Source organism: Apodemus sylvaticus, chromosome 9, assembly GCF_947179515.1.
Source record: "Apodemus sylvaticus chromosome 9, mApoSyl1.1, whole genome shotgun sequence".
NCBI lineage: Eukaryota > Metazoa > Chordata > Mammalia > Rodentia > Muridae > Apodemus > Apodemus sylvaticus.
Window position 1 is genome coordinate 2,201,652 of NC_067480.1, and position 23,658 is coordinate 2,225,309.

At 36.7% G+C, this 23,658-nt stretch overlaps 1 protein-coding gene across 1 annotated transcript in view; it reads left to right on the forward strand.

Moving 5' to 3' along the window:
• The window catches only part of Smchd1 (structural maintenance of chromosomes flexible hinge domain containing 1), a 120,438-nt gene that overhangs the window by 29,846 nt on the left and 66,934 nt on the right, over positions 1–23,658 (forward strand). The window contains exons 9-17 of the mRNA XM_052193813.1: positions 132–222; positions 772–982; positions 3,888–4,008; positions 9,197–9,380; positions 11,247–11,441; positions 12,837–12,950; positions 13,621–13,727; positions 14,758–14,840; positions 15,003–15,116. Coding sequence (XP_052049773.1) covers positions 132–222; positions 772–982; positions 3,888–4,008; positions 9,197–9,380; positions 11,247–11,441; positions 12,837–12,950; positions 13,621–13,727; positions 14,758–14,840; positions 15,003–15,116 — 1,220 coding nt within the window. The remainder of the gene's footprint in view (positions 1–131; positions 223–771; positions 983–3,887; positions 4,009–9,196; positions 9,381–11,246; positions 11,442–12,836; positions 12,951–13,620; positions 13,728–14,757; positions 14,841–15,002; positions 15,117–23,658) is intronic.

Genomic DNA, 23,658 nt, shown 5'->3' on the forward strand with positions numbered 1-23,658 from the left:
CTTCATCCCCAGTGATGAAGTACTGGGCAAGTAGGTGTGTTGAATAATGGGAATATACATTGTTTTCTGGTGGGAAATTATGTGAACTATAGTGTCATGTTAGTAAAGAATAATGTTATTCTCCATTTTAGGCATATTTATCATTACTATATTCATGGACCAAAAGGAAATGAAATAAGTACAACAAAAGACATTGGACCTTTCAACAATATTGATATTGAAGTAAGACAAAAGTCCACTCAAGGATATTACAAATATTACCCCAAATGATATATATAGTTTTTTAACTTTTTGGTAAACAGCCCTTGGTTTCCCTCTATTCACTCTTCTGTAGAGATCAGAATTTTGATTGAGCATAATGCTTCTGAAAGCAAGGAGAAGGGTGGAACATATCTGCTTATGGCATTGTGTTTGTTCATGAAAGTCTTGTGGTGGTAGTAGGACATTTGGAATTAGCTGGGTTCTGCTTGTCCTTGTCCAAATATGTAGAGGAATCTCACATAAAACATCTTTTGTACTTCCAACAAGAAAACTTAAATATGTGTATGATTTATCTACCCTTCATTTCTGATTACTCCTTCTGTTTTATAATTGAATAGTCTTTACTGAGCTGCTCTTTAGAGGTATTAACCCATGCATAAATATGTATATCTTACACAGATATGTCTATCCCCTTAACTAGATGAGTACTTTACAAAGCAAGGTGGATTTTGGTTGGGAAAAGTAAAGTTACCATAGAATTTAATTATTTTTATTTCATTTTTATTTTAGATTTCTTTGTTTGAAAAAGGGAAGACACCTAAGATTGTCAACCTAAGGGAAATACAAGATGACATGCAGACATTGTATATAAACACAGCGTCTGATAGTTTTGAGTTCAAGGCTCATGTTGAAGGAGACGGTGTAGTGGAAGGGGTTATCCGGTATCATCCCTTCTTGTATGAGAGAGAAACTTATCCTGATGATCCATGCTTTCCATCAAGTATGTCAATCTGATCTGTCAACTGAAAATATCTTGTTGTGATTTTGGATAGTATTCTCTGAATGATTCCTAGTTGGACTAGTAGGACTAGATAAACAGTTTTTCCTGTTTAACGTGGTTTAGTGTTTGTAACTTTTATAACTCCTGATAGCCTTTGTTTTTTTTTTAATAAATTTATGAATTATTTATATTTAATTCATATACTTGCTTTACTTTATTTTTGACAGTTTCATATATTTTTATAAACTTATAGTATTTATTTATATTCATTTCCAGGATAAAAACTAAAGCATTTGACTTTCAAAAACTTCTTTTAATCTCTTATTGAGCTCAATTTTTATGCATATGCATGATATTCCTGTGTGTATTCTCTAAGTGTCTTTCTTTTATGTGTATTTATTAAATTTTCATGTTTTAAACAATCATTTTTACTCATTTTTTAAATTATACCTCAATTTTATTTTACTTTTGTAAGGCTTTTCATGCTTTAAGGTTTTTTGAAAGATACTATAGATTTTTGTCTTGTTTCTTTGTTTCTTTGTATGTATGTAAGTAACTTTATATGTAATATGTCTTGTTTTGTGTGTGAGTGTGCTCAGTGTAAGATAGGTATTTACCTTAATATTTTCCATGCAATGTTCATTTACTTAAAGCAACACAAACAATATCCAGTGAGTTTATTGATGACTAAGTTGAAAAATATTTTTGATACAGAGTCTGGCCTTAGCTTAGCAAGGATCCTGTTAACCTTCTGTATTACAATTACAGGTGTGTGCAACAATGCCTTGCTTCCTTCTGTGTTGCAATGTCAGGAGTGTACAATAATGCCTCAGTTGCATTGAATTTATGAATTAACAATATTAAAACTTCTCAGATTCTTTAGTTGTCCTTAGTTTTCTTACTGAGTACTATCTTTGTCACTCTTTGGTTTTGCTGTTTTAGACAAACCACTCCCTATGTTGGTGATACTATATGTAAAATGAGTTTGTTTCAGTGATGTTATGAGAGTTAAATAAGAAACTAAAGCCAGGTGTGGTGTTACAGTTTTTAATCTTTTTTTTTTTTAATATTTATTTATTATATGTAAGTACACTGTAGGTGTCAGATCTCTTTATGGATGGTTGTGAGCCACCATGTGGATGCTGGGATTTGAACTCATGACCTTTGGAAGAGCAGTCAGTGCTCTTACCCGCTGAGCCATCTCTCCAGCCCCACAGTTTTTAATCTTGTGAGGCTGAAATGGGAGGAGTGTTCATGGCCAGCATGGGCTATATGGCAAGATTCTGTCTTCAAAAGTAGGTAAAGAGTTGAAACTAAGGTCACTTGTTGAAATAGTACAGACATGCTTTAATAAGGGTGTCAGGACAAGAGTAGCTGTCAGTGCCTCTGCTGTCAGTCAGTGCTGCTGTGTCCTATGGGTGGTCTCTGCTGTCAGTCAGTCAGTGCTGCTGTGTCCTGTGGGCCTCTGCTGTCAGTCAGTGCTGCTGTGTCCTGTGGGCCTCTGCTGTCAGTCAATCAATACTGCTGTGTCCTGTGGGCCTCTGCTGTCAGTCAGTCATTACTGCTGTCTCCTGTGGGACTCTGATCCCTACCACATTTGCTATTTCTGACTTTTTAAAAATCTTCTAGACAGAGTTGATATAGTTCTTCAAATGATGATGATGATGCTTAGAGAAATTCTTTTAAGACAGCAGTGACATATTACATATAAATAGACTAAAGTTTTCTTACAGGGTTTTCTGGGAGAAGGTTCTGTTAATTTAGATAGAGGACTTAATGCAGTGTGTTAGTTAATACATCAGGAGCATATGCTCAGTTTATCTGAGTATTAAGAATGCACTGCTAACGATGGGCGGTGGTAGCGCACGCCTTAATCCCAGCACTTGGGAGGCAGAGGCAGGTGGATTTCTGAGTTCGAAGCCAGCCTGGTCTACAGAGTGAGTTCCAGGACAGCCAGTACTATACAGAGAAACCCTGTCTCGAAAAACAAACAAAAACAAAACAAAAGCAAGAATTCACTGCTAAAAAGTGCAATATTGTTAATGATTGTACTAATTTGCTTTTGATACATGATAGTGTGTCATGTTTTGCCTATCTGAATTTGAAAATGGCATAGTTTATATACAACTAAATTATATATACATTGTTTATATACAACTTAATTCATTTGTCCAAAATAGATGAACTTCTTGCTACTTGGCATTGTAAATTTCTCAGATGATTTTCGCATGAGCAGTTTAATATGATTGTGGAAATTGTGTTTAAGGTACAGATTTCAAGAGCCTATTTGTGGAGAAGACAGAGTTCACTATAGAAAAGTCCTTTTGGATGTATAACTTTTTTTTTTTTTAAACTTTAAGAAATATATTTAAACGCTGGCTCACTCCTTTAATCTCAACACTCAGGAGGCAGAAGCAGGTGACTCTCTGAGTTTGAGGTCAGCCTGATCTACAGAGTGAGTTCCAGGACAGTCAGGGCTACACAGAGAAACCCTGTCTGGAAAAAAGGAAAAGGAAATGGCAGTAAAAGGAAAGGAACACACACACACACACTCACTCACACACACACACACACACACACACACACACACACACACACACGGAGAGGGAGGGGGGAGAGAGAGAGAGAGAGACAGGGAGGGAGGGAGGGCTTTAAAAATCCTAGTCTTGTCAGCTAGTGTGCTACTCTTTCTTCATGTTAGATTGTGTGTAGGTAATCATTTATATTAACCGCGAACTCAGAAATCTGTCTGTCTACCTAACAAGATTTTCTGATGCAATTTAAAGGACTGTGGGCTGCATTTCTCTGAGGTGACTTTAATACGCCCTTACAGAAATTGTTGTCAAAGTGGTTAATGTTCCTGGTGTGTAGAGATGAAAATGTTCCACTTCACTTTTTGCTGTAGAGCTAAGAGATGAAGATGACGATGAGGATTGTTTAATACCCGAGAAAGCAGCAAGAGGGAAAAGGCCTATTTTTGAATGTTTTTGGAATGGACGGTTAATACCATATACATCAGTTGAAGAGTAAGTTTTTATTGTTGTGGACTATATCTTTTTGACCTAATCTGTTTTTTAAATTGAAAATAACTTTTTTTTCATACATTATATTCTGATTATACTTTCCCATTCCCCAACTCCTCCTAGATCCTTCCTACCTCCCTGAATCTTTACCTTTTCTTGCTCTCTCATTTGAAAACAAACAGGCACCTAAAAGAAGGAAGAATGATAAAGTAAGAAGTAAAAGAAAATAATAAAATAAAAACAAACAAATCTAGACAGGACTAAAAAAAGGAGTAGGAACAAAACAAACACATGCAGGGGCAGAGAGACACACACACAGATATTCTCACACCCAGACATCTCATAAAGGCGTAAAGCCAGAAAAGATGTATAAGGCCCAGAAACAAACAAACCCAGTAACAACAACAACACCTCAGAAACTGCACTGAGCTCACTCTGTGTTGGCCAGCTACTGCTGGGCAAGGGGCCTTCTTTAAGTGTGATTTGCTTACCTAGTGATACTTTGCTGGAGAAAACTAATTTTTCCTTTAAAAGTGATATCGATTGAGAGAGCTTCTGGGTTAGGGATGGGCCTTGTGTCCATTTCCCCTTTCAGCTCTGGAGCCCCATCGGGCTTTTCACCCATGCAGCCTCTATATATGCTGCCTCAGTCTCAGTGAGTTCCTATGTCCGTCAGTCCTGCTGTGTCTAGAAGGTTGCTGTCTTACATTCCCGCTATCTTACAGTCTTTCTACCTCTTCGGAGCCTGGAAGGGAAGGATCTGGTGATTTCATTTTATAGATTTCTTTTATAGATGCATATATTTTAAGATGCTTTTACTATATTTCCTTGTATTTCCACCCTTAACCTCCTCTTCCTTTCTTCTTTACCATTTAATCTTACTGTTCTAATTCCCCCACTCCTATAAATCCATAACTGTCTATTTCACCTTCCTAGGGAAACACTCCCCCACCAGTCACTTACTCTATACCTAATCTCTATGGTTATACAGATTGTAGCTGGGTTAAACATCAACATATAAGAGAATATATACCATTTTCTTTTTGGTACTGGGTTTCCTAACTAAGCATGACTCTTTTTCTAGATCTGTTTACCTGAAAATTTCATTCTTTCCTTCCTCCTGTTCTCTCTCTCTCTCTCTCCCTCTCCCTCTCCCTCTCCCTCTCCCTCTCCCTCTCCCTCTCCCTCTCCCTCTCCCTCTCCCTCTCCCTCTCCCTCTCCCTCTCCCTCTCCCTCTCCCTCTCCCTCTCCCTCTCCCCCCACCCCCCTGCTGAATAATATTCTATTGTATAAATATGCCACATTTTCATCATCCATTTTATCTGTTGAAAGATGCCTAGGCTGTTTCTAGTTTCTGGCTATTATGAATGAGCAGCAGTGAACATAGCTGAGCAAAATGTCTTTGTAGTAGGATGTATCGTTCTTAGGGCCAATGCCCAAGAGTGATATAGGTGGAGTTTGAGGTTGACTGATTTCCAGGTTCCTGAGGAACAGCCACACTGATTCCAAATTTGTACTCTCATTAGCAATGGGATGAGTTCTCCTTACTCCACATCCTCACCAGCATGAGCTATCATTCATTTTATTGATCTTAGTTCTTTACATATTTTAAATATTATCCCCTCTATTGGATGCATAGTTGGTAAAAAAATCTTATTGTGTAGAGTGCCAATTTGCTCAAATGTCTGTTGCCATACTGATGCTTTTGATTTCATGAGATTCTGTTTATTAATTGTTGTTCTTAGTGCCTTTGCTAATGCTGTTCTGTTCAGAAAGTCTTTTCCTCTGTCAGTGAGTTCAAGACTATCTCCTTTCTCTCCTGCCATATTCAATGTGTCAGTTGAGGTCTCTGATTCCTTTGGAGTTGAGTTTTGTGCAGGGTGATAAGTATGGATATATTTGGAGTTTTTGAATCACAAATATCCAGTTTAACCACCATTGTTTATTGAAGACACTCTTTTTTTTCCAGTGTGTATATTTTACTTCTTTTGTCAAAACTCAGGTGTCTCTAGGTGTGTGGATTGATATCATGGTCTTCAGTTTGATTCCATTTATCAACATGCCTGTGTTTATGCCAATACCATGTTGTTTTTATTTCTATGGCTTTATAGTACAAGTTTAAATAAGGGATGGTGATACTTTCAGTAGTTCTTTTATTGTCTAGGATTGTTTTAAGCTACACTGGGATTTTTATGTTTCTATATGAAGCTGAAAATTGTTCTTTCAAAATCTATGAAAAATTTGTATTGGAATTTTGATGGGATTACATTGAAGCTATAGATTGCTCTTGGTAGGATGGCCATGGGTTTTTTTTTTTTTTAAACTAGCTTTTCATCCCCTGTTTGCCAGTTTCTTGAGTGTCTTCAAATTTTTATCATAAGTATTTCACTTGCTTGATTAGAGATACCTCAAGATAAATTTAATATTGTTTGAGGCTATTCTGAAAGGTGGTATATTTCTGATTTCTTTCTTCGTCCCTTTGTGATTTGTATATAGGAGGGCTACTGATTTTTTTTTTTTTGAGTTAATTTTCTACCAACTATGTTGCTAAAAGTGTTTACCAGCTATATGAGTCCCCTGTGGAACTTCTCAAGTCCCTTACTGTGATATCATATCCTCTGCAAATAAAGATGTGTTGACGTTTTCCTTTTCAATTTGTATCCCACTGATTTCCTTGAGTTGTCTTACTGCTCTATTCAAGTACTATATTGAATAGGTAGAGTAAAATGGACAATCTTGTCTGTTCCTGATTTTAGTAGAATTGCTTTGAGTTTCTCTTCATTAATTGATGTTGACTATGGGTTTGTTGTAAACTGCCTTTATTATCTTTAGGTATGTCCCTTGAATCCCTAATTTCTCCACTTTTATAATGAAGGGGTGTTGGATTTTGTCATAGGCATTTTTCCCCTTTCAGTTTATTCATAAGTTAGATTAAATTTATTGATTTTTATATGTTAAATCATCCCTTCATCTCTGATGGAGCTTACTTGATTATCGTGGGTGATCTTTTTGATATGTTCTTGGATTTGGTTTGCAAGTATTTTGTTGAGTAATTTTGCATCTATACTCACAAGGGAAATTGATCTGTAATTCTATATATTTAGTATGTTCTTTGGGTATCAGGGTAACTGTGACCTCATAAAGTGAATCTGATAATGTTCCTCCTGTTTCTATTTTGTGGAATACTGTTAGGAGTATTGGCATTGACTCTTCTTTGACAGTCTGGTGGAATTCTGTCCTAAAACTAACCATCTACCTTAGAATTGTTTTGGTTGGGACTGCTTCTGGCTTAAACGACTGTTTCTATTTCTCTTGGGTTTATAGATCTATTAAATTGTTTATCTGATCTTGGTTTAACTTTCGTAAGTGGTACCTATTGAGAAAATTATCCATTTCTTTTAGATATTCCAGTTATATGGAATGTAAATTTTGGATATATCCTTATTCTCTCTGGATTTCCTGAGGATTTCCTATTTTTGTCCCCCTTTCATTTCTAATTTTGTTAATTTGGATATTTTCTTTCAGTCTTTTAATTAATTTAGATAAGGGTTTGTCAATCTTAGTGATTTTCTAAAAAAAAAAAAAAACAACTCTGTTTCATTGAATCTCTGTATTTTTGTTTATGCTTTATTGATCTTAGCCTTGATTTAAATATTTCTTGCTGTCTAATTCTTTTGTTTGATTTCTTGTTTTTGTTTTAGAGATTTCTGGAATGCTATTAAGTTAGTAGTATCTCTATTTTTTTTTTAAAAGGTAGTCACTTAATGCTATTTTGCCTCTTAGAATCACCGTCATTATATCCCAAAGATTTAAGTAAATTGTGTTTTCATTTTCTCTCAATTCTAAAACTTTTAAAATTTCCTTCTTAATTTCTATTTTGACTCATTTTTCATTCTATAGTGAGTTGTTCAGTTGCCATGAATTTGTAAACTTTGTACTGTTTCTATTGTTGTTGATACCTAGCTTTAAATCAGTGGTAGTCTTATAGGATACCCTACTTTGCATCAGTTTTCATGTATCTTCTGAGACTTTGCTCTGTGTCCAAATGCGTGGTCAGTTTTGGAGAACATTACTGGGGATTGGGGGGCAAAGAAGAAGGTATATTCTTTTGTGTTTGGATAAAAAAAATGTTCTGTAAATATCTGTTAAGTCTATGTGGTTTATGACAATTAGCTCCAGCATTTCTCTGTTGAGTTTTTGTCTGGATGATCTGTCTCTTGGTGAGTGTTGGGTATCGAAGCCTCCCACTATCAGTGTGTAAGGTATTTAGCTGTAGTAATGTTTTGTTTTGTTTTGTTTTGTTTTAATTACATTGGATGCCCTCTTGGTTGGTACATAAATGTTAAGATTTGAGATGTCCCTCTTGGTAATTTTTCCTTTGAGTATGTAATGTCCTTCTCTAGCTCTTCTGGATAGTTTTGGTTTAAAGTCTATTTTTGTCAGCTATTACTATGGCTACACCAGCATGTTTTTTTAGGTTTATTTGCTTGGAATATCTTTTTCCTTCACTTTACCCTGAGGTGATGTCTGTCTTTGATGTTAAGGTGTATTTCTTCGATAGAGCATAAAGATGGATCTTGTTTACATCCATTCTTTGAGTCTGTGTTTTAGTTTCCCTTTACTGGGAAATTGAGACCATTGATGTTGAAAGAGCTCAATGAATAGTGTTGCTTTCTCTTATGTTGTTATTCCTTCCTCTTTTGGTTTGTTGGTTGGGGATTATTTATCCTTGTGTTTTCTTTCTTTTTTTTTTTTAAGACTTATTTATTTATTATATGTGAGTACACTATAAATGTCTTCAAACACTCCAGACAGGGAGTCAGATCTCATTACAGATGGTTATGAGCCACCATGTGGTTTCTGAGATTTGAACTCAGGATCTTTGGAAGAGCAGTCAGTGCTCTTAACCTCTGAGCCATCTTTTCAGCCCATTCCTTGTGTTTTCTTGGGAATAGTTAACCTCTTTGGGTTGGAAGTTTTTTGTTTTGTTTTGTTTTGCTTTATTGTTTTTGTTTGTTTGGTCGCTAGCTTCTGTAGAGTTGGGTTTGCAAATAGATACTGTTTAAATTTGCTTTTATAGTAAAGTGTTTTCTTCGTTTATTATGATTTAAGGTTTTGCTGAGTATAGTAGTCTGGGTTGGCATCTATTAACCTAATCTTTTTACTGACCAATAATGTTGTTCTGTTCTAGCTTTGACTGGTGTGCTCCTCCTAAGAAGAGAGGGCTTGCCCCAATTGAGTGCTTTAATAGAATATCTGGTGCATTATTCACTAATGACAAATTTCAGGTCAGCACAAATAAACTGACATTTATGGATCTTGAGCTGAAATTGAAAGATAAGAACACGCTTTTTACAAGAATTTTAAATGGACAGGTAATGTCTTTTAAGTGTCAAGCTTTAAATATTTGTCAATGACCTCTCTTTAATCAGACCAAATATATATACTAAGTTGGTTTGTACTAATATTTTACATACTTTAGATTCATTTACTCAAAAGACTACTGTGTTCAAATAATCAATGTTTGCTGGAATAAATATTTAAATATTGGGTGTTTATATGTGTGTATATGTTTGTGTGTAAAATCATATTCCCACCAAGGCCAAAGGAGGGAATCCATTTCCATAGAACAGAACTTACAAGCAGTGACCTATCCAAAAAACAGCAAGTGAATTTAACAGCTGACTCATTCCCCTTAATAAATTTAATTATATTTGAATATTATATGAAACTTATGTAAGAGTATATACTACCCCATCAGTATGTGTAACTTTTATGCTTTTGTATATCAATTAAATAAATTTTTTTGTAAGATTGGTGGTTGAAAGGCTCGATGCAGCAGTGTAGGGGAATACGAGGACAGGGAAGCAGGAGGGTGTTGATTGGGGAACAGGGGGTGGGGACATGGCTTATGAGACCTTTCGGTGGTGGGTGGGTAACCAGGAAAGAGGAAATCATTTGAAATGTAAAGAATATATCTAATAAAAACAAAGTTTTTTTAAGTTGGCTAACTAAACTCTGGTTAAAATTTACCCACCTTTATATAGTCTCTCTTTCTCTCTCTCTCTTGAGATAGCCTTATGTAGGGCAGTCTTGCCTCAAACCTTGTATTGCCTAACGTGGCCTTGAACTCCTGGTCCTCCTGCCTCTGCCTACTAAGTGCTGGAATTATAAGCATGTGCCACCATGCCCAGCTTTATTAGATCTTAATATCGGAACTTTAGTATTATCTAGCATCTCCACATAATAAAAATATGTTTAATTGTGTTTCATGGGTTCCGAACATTAATTACTCTTTAAGAGTTTAATTAATTTGTGTGTGTGTGTGTGTATGTGCATGCACACACGTGTGTACGTGCATACGCGTGTCTGGGCATGTATGTCAAGGTCAAGGTATAGCTTGCTAGAGTCAGTTACCTCCTTCCACCATGTGAGTTCTAAATATGGGATTCCGGCTTCCTGGCTTGATGGCAAGCATCTTTATTGGGTGAGCCACTTCTCTGTCCACTAACTGCGATTTTCATCTTGCTTTGTGAAAGCAAAGGCAATGGTGGCGCACACCTTTAATCCCAGCACTTGGGAGGCAGAGACAGGCAGATTCCTGAGTTAGAGGCCAGCCTGGTCTACAGAGTGAGTTCTAGGACAGCCAGGGCTACACAGAGAAATCCTGTCTCGAAAAACCCAAAACAAACAAACAAACAAAAAACCCAGAGTAGGTGGGTATAATTATGGAATGCTTTTGACTTAAAGGTGATTTGAGATTGATCACTATTAAAGTTACATGCACTGGTAATGAAACAAAACCAAAATGATTCCATTGTGAAGAAAGTTTTAAAAGTTTAGTAAGACTAATTGTGTACTTTCTACCTACACACCTCAGAATCATTGACTCTGCACTACTCCTTCAGAAGTCTAATGCTTAGCTGCCAAAAGATAGGTAATTACCAACCTTAGATTACCAGACAGTATTTATACTCCTTTATTCTTATAAGTTGTTTTAAATTTTGTTCCATTTTTTGTATAAAAGAAATCTGTATTAATAAAAGATGTAAAAGGAAAATATGCTTTAATTTTATGAAATCTAAGTTTGTATAGGAAAAGATGTGGCAAGGTAGTTTAATTTCTACCTAGATTTTCTGATGTATGATATGTGGTAGGAAAATAAAATGAGTGACAAACCTATATGGCTCTATGTGTCTATTAATAGCTGTATTTCATAGAACATTTTACATTTTTTGCAGGAGCAGAGAATGAAAATTGACAGAGAATTTGCTTTATGGCTGAAGGACTGTCATGAAAAGCACGACAAACAAATAAAATTCATGCTTTTTAAAGGAATAATTACCCGTCCAGATCTTCCCTCTAAAAAGCAAGGCCCCTGGGCAACATTCGCAGCAATAGAATGGGATGGGAAAATATACAAAGCAGGCCAACTGGTAGGTTCAGCCTGCATCCAAACTAAGTTCTTAGAATTGCCTGCTATTATAGCTATATCGGAGTTTATTAGCTACAAAATTGCTTATGTTAGTTTCAGTGGAACCGATAAAGAGTGGAAAAAAAAGCAATTTTAATATATAATTTCTAAGTCCTTTTCAATATTCTATTTATTTGCCAAAGACTCCATTAGCAAAGTATTATTTCTTTTCTTTTTTTTTTATTTTTATTATTTTTTTTATTTGTTTTTTTTTCAAGACAGGGTTTCTCTGTATAGCCCTGGCTGTCCTGGAACTCACTGTGTAGACCAGGCTGGCCTCGAACTCAGAAATCCACCTGCCTCTGCCTCCCAGAGTGCTGGAATTACAGGCGTGCGCCACCACTGCCCGGCTATTATTTCTTTTCTTAACATTAATCTTAGATACTTGGAGTGAAAGCATTTTTTGATGTGTTAGAATTATTTTTAGTTCTTTTTGTTGCTGAACAGTATTTTCTGATTTTAAATGCATTGTGAACATAGACTGAGGTATGCTTGGATCTTTGGAATAGTCTAACCTACAAATGGAAGTCATATAAGCATAGATATGATGAAGATGATCTGAATGAAAAGATGTTAGGAGAGGACAGTTTTCTAACACTGGATGATGTTAGGACTTGGAGGAAGAGAGCAAATCATAAAATTCTTTGGGGAAAAAGTGGCATTTGAGTTAACCTCAAAAGAGGAAGAAGTTTGGATATACTCAATAGTTTCAAAGGTATAAAGACACCCCACTCCCTCTATTAGTGTGGAGTGCCAGCATAGTGTTAAGCCCTAGAGGTAGCAAGGACTGAGGAAACAGGTCACAATGAGACAGAAAGGCTATCAAGTGGAGTGGGAGGAAGCTAGAACTTATAGTACCCATGTAGCCAAGGGAATAGTTGCAAGGAATAGGGAGTAATCAGTTTTCAACTTCTTCATGGACATGAGTAAATGCTTTTTAGATAACCAGCTCTGAAAAATATAAACCATTAAGTTGATGTGTTTGTACTGCTACCTAATGCACAGATGAATCAAAATAGCTTATAGTGATTTCTGATTTGTTTTAAATTTCTGAATGAGAGTACTGATAGTACCTTTTCAAGGGAAGAGATGCAGATTTTGAGTTATGAGACAGTGTCACTATGTGTCTTTAGACTGGCCTATCACTGAGCAACTTGTGTCCAACTCCCACCTATAGGGATTATAAACAGTAAGCTCCTAACAACACAATTTGCTTAGAGTAAGTGACCCTCACAGTTTTTATTCATTCGCTTCATTAGTTTTTATATTAATTGTTAATAAGAATATTTTCACATGCGTAAGAGTTATATGAAGTAGTTATTATTAAACTGAATTGTTTTCTAATGCTAAATATTAGGTCAAGACAATCAAGACACTTCCTCTCTATTATGGAAGCATAGTAAGATTTTTCCTTCATGGTGACCATGATGGAGAAGTGTATGCTACAGGAGGTGAAGTTCAGATTGCAATGGTAAGAAAGCAAAGGACTGTATGTATGAAAGTCTCATGGTGCCACTCTCATGTAATAGTAGAGGGAAGATGATATTTTAAAATTCACTTGTATTTTGAAAGTGATTGTCAACATCATTTTCTTTTCCATATTTAATGTTTGTAATAATCTATATTTATATGTTTAATTATTTACATATATGCATATTACTATTAGTTTCATAGTACTTTTTGTAAAAGGCAAATTTCTATTAGGCTCACAGACAAATAATCCCTAGACAGAATTCTATTTCAAGAATAAATTAATTCCCAAGATTAAAAAAAAACTTTTTTTCTCCTCACACTGTTTCTTCTTATTTGAATTTTGTTAGGATTATATGGGTGAAATGAAAAGTGAGAACAGTCACTAAAAGTAGAGGAGAGGATGATCTCCAAGAATTGTCCTCTGATATCCCCACGTGTCTACATACCCATTCTATGTGTGGACAGAGGAATATGTTTTAAATTTAGGTTTTTAAACGTGAAGATAAACAGCTAAACATTTAAAAATAGTTAACTCTCATTTGCATGCTTAATTAGGATGAAATTGATGAAGAAATAAATGGATTAGATTGTTTAGTAACTAAGCAACCTAGCTTTGTAACTAAATTTAAATTGTTTTATTTGCAATGTTGGTATAAATCTTTATTCAGGAACCCCAGGCACTGTATGATGAAATAAAAACTGTGCCCATTGCCAAGCTGGATAGGACAGTAGCTGAAAAAACAATTAGGAAATATGTAGAAGATGAAATGGCAAGGTAAGTTGAATTTCAAGACACAAATCTAAACAATGTAAGAACTGGGCTGGTCACAATAGCACATAGGGGAGTCAGAGGCAGGCCAGTCTCTACAGTTCCAGGCCAGCCTGGTCTATGTAGCCAGTTCCAGGGCAACCAGTCTTACCTAGTGATACCCTGTCTCAAAGAAAATCTTAAAAGCATTAATTTGATTCAAGATTGTAGTGCTATTCAGTATTTTTGTATGTGTCATGTGCCCTGAGGTAAACTCTCTGATATTGAAAGTTGTAGTTAGGAACCTGGATTTGTAGAAAAAGATAAAAATCTTGTCTAAAGTATCACATCTATTTATACCTTGACAAAGGCATTTAGAATAACTTTGTGTAGCATAGCTTGAAGAAACTAGCACTTTCTAAGAGCTAAAAGACAGTGAAAAATAATAGCTAGTAACATTTTAGCAGATGGTCCCCCAGGAGACTGAGGCAGGCCATTGAAGACAGCCTGAGCTATATAGTATAAGTTCCAGGACAGCATGTACTAATGTAGAGAGGGTCCTATCACCATCACATTAAAATCAAACAAACAGAAAAAAAGGAAGTAAATTAAATAGATTAAATTTCTATTGTTGAGTTAAGGTAATAATGCTATTTACTTTCTGAATAGAAAATTATATTTTGTCTTTAAAAAGTATTTTATACTATAAATCAAGAGAAACATATCTGAGTATTAATATCAAGATTTGTATTTTGGCTTTTTATTAGACAAAGCACGAGTAGACCTAACTTTTTTTTTTTATTTGTTTTTTTTGAGACAGGGTTTCTCTGTGTAGCCCTGGCTGTTCTGGAACTCACTCTGTAGGCCAGGCTGCCTCTGCCTACCAGAGTGCTGGGATTACAGGCGTGCGCCCGCCGCCGCCGCCACCACCACCTAGCTTAGACCTAACTTTTCAGAATCTATCAATAGTACCTAATATTCTGGAGATTTGCATATTTTTAGTTAATACTGTCATTAACTGAATTCACAAAACATTTATATGTTCATTTTATAATAGGCTCCCTGATAGATTGTCTGTAACTTGGCCTGAAGGGGATGAATTATTGCCAAATGAAGTTAGGCCTGCTGGAACACCAATCGGTATGCTGTTTTCTAATGTCCCCTCCCATTGGTTTTGTCTATTTTTTTTTAATTGTCTACTTCTAATTTATAAAAAACTGTAAAATATTAAAACGAAGCACAAAGAGCTTCCAGATTTTCAGTGGGTAATTATGACACCCTATCTTCATTTTGGGTGCACAGGTGCATTAAGAATTGAAATTCTAAACAAAAAGGGTGAAGCAATGCAAAAGCTCCCGGGAACAAGTCATGGAGGATCAAAGAAGCTGCTGGTTGAACTTAAAGTCATTCTACACAGTAAGTCTGTAGATGAACTTGGGCCTTTGTAAATATGTAAGGAAAACTGAATGTCTTTAACTTTTCATGTCTTTAATATGGTTAATACAGAGAATTTGGTTAAAGTTACAAAATAGAAATTAAATGTAGTAGTCTTCCAAAAAGTCAGGTGGAGCAACATAACTGAGGAATAGCTAAGTGCCCAAAACTCAAGGAATAAGAAATTTTTTATTGCTCGAAAAAGAAATTTAAATCTCTAAATCCCTGTGAGTTTTTCTAGGGGTTTGGAATACATTTCCAGGAAATAGGAAAGAAGTAATTTGATCAAACTTAAGATTTTTTAAAACAAGGCTGTTCCGACGCCACTTTGTACCTTCCTGCCGGCACAAGTCAAACAGCCTCTGACCGGGGAGCAAGGATTAAAGATAGAAAAGGCAGAAAGGAGAAGCAAGAGACAGATATGAGAGGGTTGCAGGTCAATACCATGCCAGCAATGAGTTATTTTTCTTCACTTTTTTATACTAAACAATACCATGGAAAACAAAGCTACAAGCTAACAGAAACAATTGCTGAAATATACACTTAAGACATCTATTCTCATTCAAAAGCCTCCAACACTTTCACTTTTCCGGAGTGCTCTATTTCTAGGTGTATTCTTCACTGTTCCCCCGTACCCTTACCCCTGTAGGCAAGTCCCATGTTGGGCGCCACCTTCCAATCAGTCAACAGGAATACCACAACTGGGGGAGTAAGGATTGAAAAGAGTCAAAGACATTAGAGTTCAGGAGGGCTAACAGTAAATACTGTGCAGTGAGTATATTCTTTCAGTGTCCTTTTAAAGGCAAGCAACACAAAGCATGACCTGTTCCAGGAAGTTAAACAATAACTATAAATGCTTACATGGCAAGTGTATGGTATACAGTTTCTATGTTTGATCAAGGCCATTTTCTTTAGGCTTAGACAGTCTCTCAAGGACATGTAAGCAGAGGAACTTGTCAGAATATAATGCATGACTTTATTAAACGACCAATGTCAGCAGACTCATGATTAATCACAAGCAAGAAGTCAGCCAAAGTTAATGTGCTCCCCACAGAGGTGTTTGCATAAAACCACTACTAGTATGGGTGTGAGTCTCAGAATCCCTTGTAGCTCGTGGGTAGCTGCCCTGCAGAGCACAGCTAACTGTGGATTTTATTATTTGGCATTGGGGTGGGGTCTTAAAGACAGACTCTGTGGATGCAGATGATAATGCTTTGTTTTTTACTATACCACAATGTTAGTAATGTTATTTAATTTGTTCTATTTTTATTTTCTGTAAATTAGAAATTATCTGGGAAGTTTAATTGGACTTATGTCAGCTGTTTCTGTTTCATAAGGCAAGAATCAGTATTTCATAGGTAATCCATGTTTCTTGAATATTAAATCAAAAAACACATGTCTAAGTGTCCTGTTTTGTTTTTTTTTTTGTTGTTGTTGTTGTTTTTGCTTTTTTGTTTTTGTTTTTTTGTTTTTTTTTTTTGAGACAGGGTTTCTCTGTGTAGCCCTGGCTATCCTAGACTCACTCTGTAGACCAGGCTGGCCTCGAACTCAGAAATCCGCCTGCCTCTGCCTCCCAAGTGCTGGGATTACAGGCGTGCGTCACCACCGCCCGGCTCTAAGTGTCCTGTTTTAGTACTGGTAAGATGGTTCATTTAACTGCTTTGACTATTAAACTCAACTTTTTATCTCATAATAGTTTTATTATATTCATTGCTTGAGTTATTGTAAAATGATATATCTTTTTATTCCGAGTAATCATTTCTCCTAATATATTGTTTAAAATTCATGTGAATGGCAGTATACAAGCTAGACTTGTTTCATTTTTTTGTTGTCTTTTTTTTTTTTTAATTGAATGTATTCTTTATTTACATTTGAAATGCTATTCCTTTTCCTGGTTTCCACCTCTCCCAGAAAACCCTAACCCATCCTCTCTCCCCCTGCTTCTACAAGGATGTTTCTCCACCCAACCTACTCCCACCTCCCCACCCTTGATTTCCCTTTACTGGGGAATCTATCCAGCCTTAATAGGACCAAGAACCTCTCCTCCCATTGATGCTGACAAAACATTCCTCTGCTACAAATGCAGCTGGAGACATGTGTATCCCTTGGTTGATGGCTTAGTCTCTGGGGGATCTGGGGGTTCTGATTGGTTGATATTGTTGTTCCTCCTATGAGGTTACAAACCCCTTCAGTTCCTTTAGTCCTTCCTCTCATTCCTCCATTGGGGACCCTGTGCTCAGTCCAATGACCAATGATTGGCAGCTAGCATCTGCCTCTGTATTTGTAAGGCTCAGGCAGGAATGAATCCCCTGATAGGATAGTCTCTGAATGTCCTTTCCTTCATTCTCTGCTCTACACTATCTCTATAATTGCTCCTGTGAGTCTTTTGTTTCCTTTCTCAGAAAAACTGAAGCACCCACATTTTGGTCTTCCTTCATCTTGAGCTTCATGTGGTCTGTGAGTTGTATCTTGTTTATTCTGAGCTTTTGGGCTAATGTCCACTTATCAGTGAGTGCATACCATGTATGTGCTTTTGTGATTGGGTCACCTCACTTAGGATGATATTTTCTAGTTCCATCCATTTGCCTAAGAGTTTCAAGAATTCATTGTTTTTAATAGCTGAGTAGTACTCCATTGTGTAAATATACCACATTTTCTGTATCCATTCCTTTGTTGAAGAACATGTGGGTTCTTTCCAGCTTCTAGCTATTATAAATAAGGCTGCTATGAACATAGTGGAGCATGTGTCCTTATTACGTGTTAGAGCATCTTCTGGGTATATGTCCCAGAGTTGTATAGCTGGGTCCTCAGGTAACTATGTCTAATTTTCTGAGGGACCGCCAAACTGATTTCCAGAGTGGTTGTACCAGCTTGCAATCCCACCAGCAATGGAGGAGTGTTCCTCTTTCTCTACATCCTCACTAGCATTTGCTGTCACCTGAGTTTTTGATATTAGCCATTCTGACTGGTATGAGATAGAATCTCAGGATTGTTTTGATTCACATTTCTCTGATAACTAAGGATGTTGAACATTTCTTTAGGTGCTTCACAGCCATTTGAGTTTCCTTAGTTGAGAAATCTCAGTTTAGCTCTGTCTCCCCCCCACCTTTTTTTTTTTTTTTTTTTTTTTTTTGGTTTTTTGAGACAGGGTTTCTCTGTGTAGCCCTGGCTGTCCTGGATCTCACTCTGTAGACCAGGCTGGCCTTGAACTCAAAACTTGCCTGCCTCTGCCTCCCAAGTACTGGGATTAAAGGCGTGCGCTACCACTGCCCCCTGTTCCCCATTTTTAATAGGGTTATTTGATTCCCTGGAGTCTTAACTTCTTGAGTTCTTTGTATATATTGGATATTAACCCTCTATTGGATGTAGGATGGTAAAGATCTTTTCCCAATCTATTGGTTGCTGTTTTGTCCTTTGACAGTGTCCTTTGCCTTACAGAAGATTTGCAATTTTATGAGGTCCCATTTGTCGATTCTTGTTCTTAGAGCACAAGCCATTGGTGTTTGTTCAGGAAATTTTCCCCTGTGCCCATGTGTTCAAGACTCTTCCCCACTTTCTCCTCTATAAGATTCAGTGTATCTGGTTTTATGTGGAGATCCTTAATCCACTTGGATTTGAGCTTTGTACAAGGAGTTAAGAATGGGTTGATTTGCATTTTTCTACATCCTGACCACCATTTGATCCAGCACCATTTGTTGGAAATGCTGTCTTTTTTTCCACTGGATGGTATCATCTCCTTGGTCAAAGATCAAGTGACCATAGGTGTGTGGGTTCATTTCTGGGTCTTCATTTCTATTCCATTGATCTTTCTGCCTGTCTCTGTACCAATACCATACAGTTTTTTCCCCAATTGCTCTGTAGTAAAGCTTGAGGTCAGGGATGGTGGTTCCCCCAGAAATTCTTTTGTTATTGAAAATAGTTTTTGCTATTTTTTGTTTATTTTTGATTAAAAAATCCTGGGGTTTTTTGTTATTCCAAATGAATTTGCAGATTGGCCTTTCTACCTTAATGAAGAATTGATTTGGAATTTTGAAGGGGATTTCATTGAATCTGTAGATTGTTTTAGGTAAGATGGCTTTTTGATTTGGTTTTTTCGAGACAGGGCTTCTCTGTATAGCCTTGGTTGTCCTGGAACTTACTCTGTAGACCAGGCTAGCTTCGAACTCAGAAATCCGCCTGCCTCTGCCTCCCAGAGTGCTGGGATCACAGGCGTGCGCCAACACCACCTGGCAAGATGGCCATTTTTACTATATTAATCCTGCCAATCCATGAGCATGGAAGATCTTTCCATTTTCTGAGATCTTCTATTTCTTTCTTCAGAGACTTGAAGTTCTTGTCATACAGATCTTTCACTTGCTTGGTTAGACTCATACCAATGTATGTAATATTATTTGTGACTATTGTGAAAGATAACATTTCCATAATTTCTTTCTCAGCCTGTTTATCCTTTGAGTAGAGGAAGGCTACTGATTTTTTTGAGTTAATTTTATATCCAGCCACTTTGCTGAAGTTATTTATCAGCTTTAAGTATTCTCTGGTGGAGTTTTTGGGGTCACATGTATACAATCATATCATCTGCAAATAGTGATATTTTGACTTCTTCCTTTCCAATTTGTATCCCTTTGACCTCCTTTTGTTGTCTAATTGCAGAACTTCAAGTACTATATTGAATAGATAGGGAGAGAGTGGGCAGCCTTGTCTGGTCCCTGATTTTAGTGGGATTGCTTAAAGTTTTTCTCCATTTAGTTTGATGTTGGCCACTGGTTTGCTATATATTGCTTTTACTATGTTTTGGTGTGGGCCTTGAATTCCTGATCTTTCCAAGACTTAACATGAAGGGATGGCTACTGAATATTGTCAAATGCTTTTTCAGCATCTAATGAAATGATCATGAGGGTTTTTTTTTCTTTGTGTTTGTTTATGTAGTAGATCACATTGATGGATTTCCATATATTGAACCATCCTTGCATCCCTGGGATGATGCCTACTTGATCATGGTGAATGATCGTTTTAATGTATTCTTGGATTCAGTTGGCAAGAATTTTATTGAGTATTTTTGCATCAGTGTTCATAAGGGAAATTGGTCTGAAGTTCTCTTTCTCTGTTTGGTCTTTGTTTGGTTTAGGTTTAAGCATAATTGTGACTTCATGGAACAAATTGAGTAGTGTTCCTTCTGTGTTTCTATTTTGTATTTTGTGGAATAGTTTGAAGAGTATTGGGTCTTCTTTGAAGATCTGATAGAATTCTCCACTAAACCCATCTGGTCCTGGGCATTTTTGGTTGGGAGACTGTTAATGACTGCTTCTATCCTCAGGGGTTTTTGGACTATTTAGATGGTTTATCTGATCCTGTTTTATCTTTGGCACCTGGTATGTATCTAGAAAATTGTCCATTTCATCCAGCCTTTCCAATTTTGTTGTATGTAAGCTTTTGTAGTAGGATCTGATGTTTTTTTTTTTTTTTGGTTTTTTGTTTTTTGTTTTTTTTTTAATTTCCACATTTTCCATTGTTTTGTCTACCTTTTCATTTCTGGTTTTATTAATTTGGGTACTGTCTCTGTGCCCTCTGGTTAATCTGGCTAAGGGTTTAGCTATCTTGTTGATTTTTCTCAAAGAACCAGATCTTGGTTTTATTGATTCTTTGTATAGTTTTTTGTTTGTATTTTGTTGATTTCAGCCCTGAGTTTGATTACTTCCTGCAGTCTACTCCTCTTGGGTATATTTGCTTCTTTTTGTTCTAGAGTTTTCAGGTGTGCTATCAAGCTGCTAGTGTAAGCTCTCTCCACTTTCTTTTTGGAGGCACTTTGAGCTATGAGTTTTCCTCTTAACACTGCTTTCATTTCCCATAAGTTTTGGTATGATATGTCTTCATTTTCATTAAATTCTAAAATGTCTTTAATTTCTTTATTTCTTCCTTGACCAAGTTATCATTGAGTAGAGCATTGTTCAGCTTCCATGTGTATGTGTGTTTTGAGTTGTTTTTGTTGGAACTTAATACCAGCCTTAGACCGTGGTGATTTGATAGGGTGCTTGGAATTATTTCAATATTCCTCTATCTGTTGAGGCCTGTTTTGTGACCAATTATATAGTCAGTTTTGGAGAAGGTACCATGAGGTGCTGAGAAGAAATTATATTCTTTTGCTTTAGGCTGAAATGCTCTATAAATATCTGTTAGATCCATTTGGTTCATAACTTTGTTAGTTTCACCGTGTCTCTGTTTAGTTTCTGTTTTCATGATTTGTCCATTGCTGAGAATGGGGTGTTGAAGTCTCCCACTATTATTGTGTGGGGTGCAATGTGTGCTTTGAGCTTTAGTAAAGTTTCTTTTATGAATGCGGGTGCCCTTGCATTTGGAACATTTAGATGTTCAGAATTGAGAGTTCATCTTGGTAGATTTTTCCTTTGACCAGTATGAAGTGTCTTTCCTTATCTGTTTTTGACAACTTTTGGTTGAAAGTCGATTTTATCTGATATAAGAATGACTACTCCAGCTTGTTTCTTGGGACCATTTGCTTGGAAAATTGTTTTCCAATCTTTTACTCTGAGGTAGTGACTGTCTTTGTCACTGAGGTGGGTTTCTTATATGCAGCAAAATGTTGAGTCCTGTTTACTCATCCAGTCTGTTAATCTATGTCTTTTTATTAGGGAATTGAGTCCATTGATCTTAAGAGATATTAAGGAAAAGTGATTGCTACCTGTTATTTTTGTTGTTAGAATTATGTTTGTGTGGCTATCTTCTTTTGGGTTTGTTGAATTATTACCATTATGCTTTTTTTAGTGTGTAGTTTCCCTCCTTGTGTTGATATTTTTCACCTCTTGTAGGACTTTGTAGGACTGGGTTTGTGGAAAGATATTGTGTAAATTTTCTTTTGTCATGGAATATTTTGTTTTCTCCATCTGTGGTAATTGAGAGTTTTGCTGGGTATAGTAGCCCTGGGCTGACATTTGTGTTCACTTAAGGTCTGTATGACATCTGCCCAGGATCTTATAGCTTTGATAGTTTCTGGTGAGAAATCTGGTGTAATTCTGATAGGTCTGCCTTTATATGTTACTTGACCTTTTTCCTTTACTCATTTTAATATTCTTTGTTTAGTGCATTTGGCATTTTGATTATTATGTGATGGGAGGAATTTCTGTTCTGGTCTAGTCTATTTGGAGTTCTGTAGGCTTTTTGTATGCTTATGGATATCTCTTTTTTTAGGCTAGGAAATTTTTCTTCTATAATTTTGTTGAAGATATTTACTGGCCCTTTCAGTTGGGAATCTTTGCTCTCTTGTATACATATAAACCTTAGGTTTGGTCTTCTCATTGCATCCTGGATTTCCTGTATGTTTTGGGTCAGATAAGGTTTTTGCATTTTATATTTTCTTTGACTCTTGTTTCCATCTCTTCTATGGCATCTTCTACACCTGAGATTCTCTCTTACATCCCTTGTATTCCGTTGGCAATACTTACAGCTGTAATTTCTGACCTCTTTCTTAGAAAGAGTTTTCCATTTCCAGGTTTGTCTCCATTTTTATTTTCTTTATTGTTTCTACTTCCATTTTTATGTCTTGGATCACTTTATTCAATTCCTTTACCTGATTACCTGCATTTCTTTCAGTAAGTTATTGATGAGTCCTCCTTAAAGGACTCTTTTATCTTCATGAGATATAGGATTTTAGGTCAGCTTCCTGATTTTCATGTTTCTTGTTGTCTAGGTAATTGTCTGGAGTCTGTCTCTTTGATCCTGGGTTGCTTCAGGTCTCCTGGTAGGCCTGTAGCCCTGGCAATAGCTGATCACCTGTGGTGTCTTCTGAATGGGAGGGGGAAGGCTGCTCTTCACAGGGCCAGAGAGGGTGCTCATATGTTGCCCTGACTGTAGTAGTAGATCTCCTGGGAGGCCTTCAGACTGTTGGGTCAACCGCTTTGAGTGCAGCGGGTCCTTTTGGATGGATCTGGAGATGGTGTCTTCACTGGAGGAGACCAGCCAAGAGTCTGCCCCAGGAGAAAGGAAGGGGCAGAAGGGACGGAAGGGGTGTGGTATTCCAGAGGGCAGGGGGTTTATGGGTATTGGGTCCTAGGCACCATTGAATCCACTGGGCACCCAGCCGCAGCTCTGGAAATCTGGGGGAGGGGGCGGGTTTCTTACCAACAGAACTGAGTGCAGCAGGTTTTCTTGGATGGATCAGGAGATGGTATCTTCGCTGGAGCAGACCAACCAAGAGTCTGCCCCAACAGAAAGGACCAGGCTGCGACTTGTTGTATTTCTTTAAATTTCAAATTACAGTCAATTAGTGCTTCATAATAATGCTCAGTGAGGGAGAGAAAGAGGAGGAGGAGATGGAGATGGAGTTGGAGTTGTAATGTGTGGAGTTTGATGTATTGAACATGTGTTGTAGAATAGCCTAGAGCCCTCTTACACATATTCTTAATCTTTGGTCTGGTTCAGTGTCCTCTAACTCTTTTTCTCATTGGTAGTGAGGTATATAGCTTGCTGTATAATCTGAGAAGCTCTCTTTAGAGACTTTTACTCAGGTACAGCT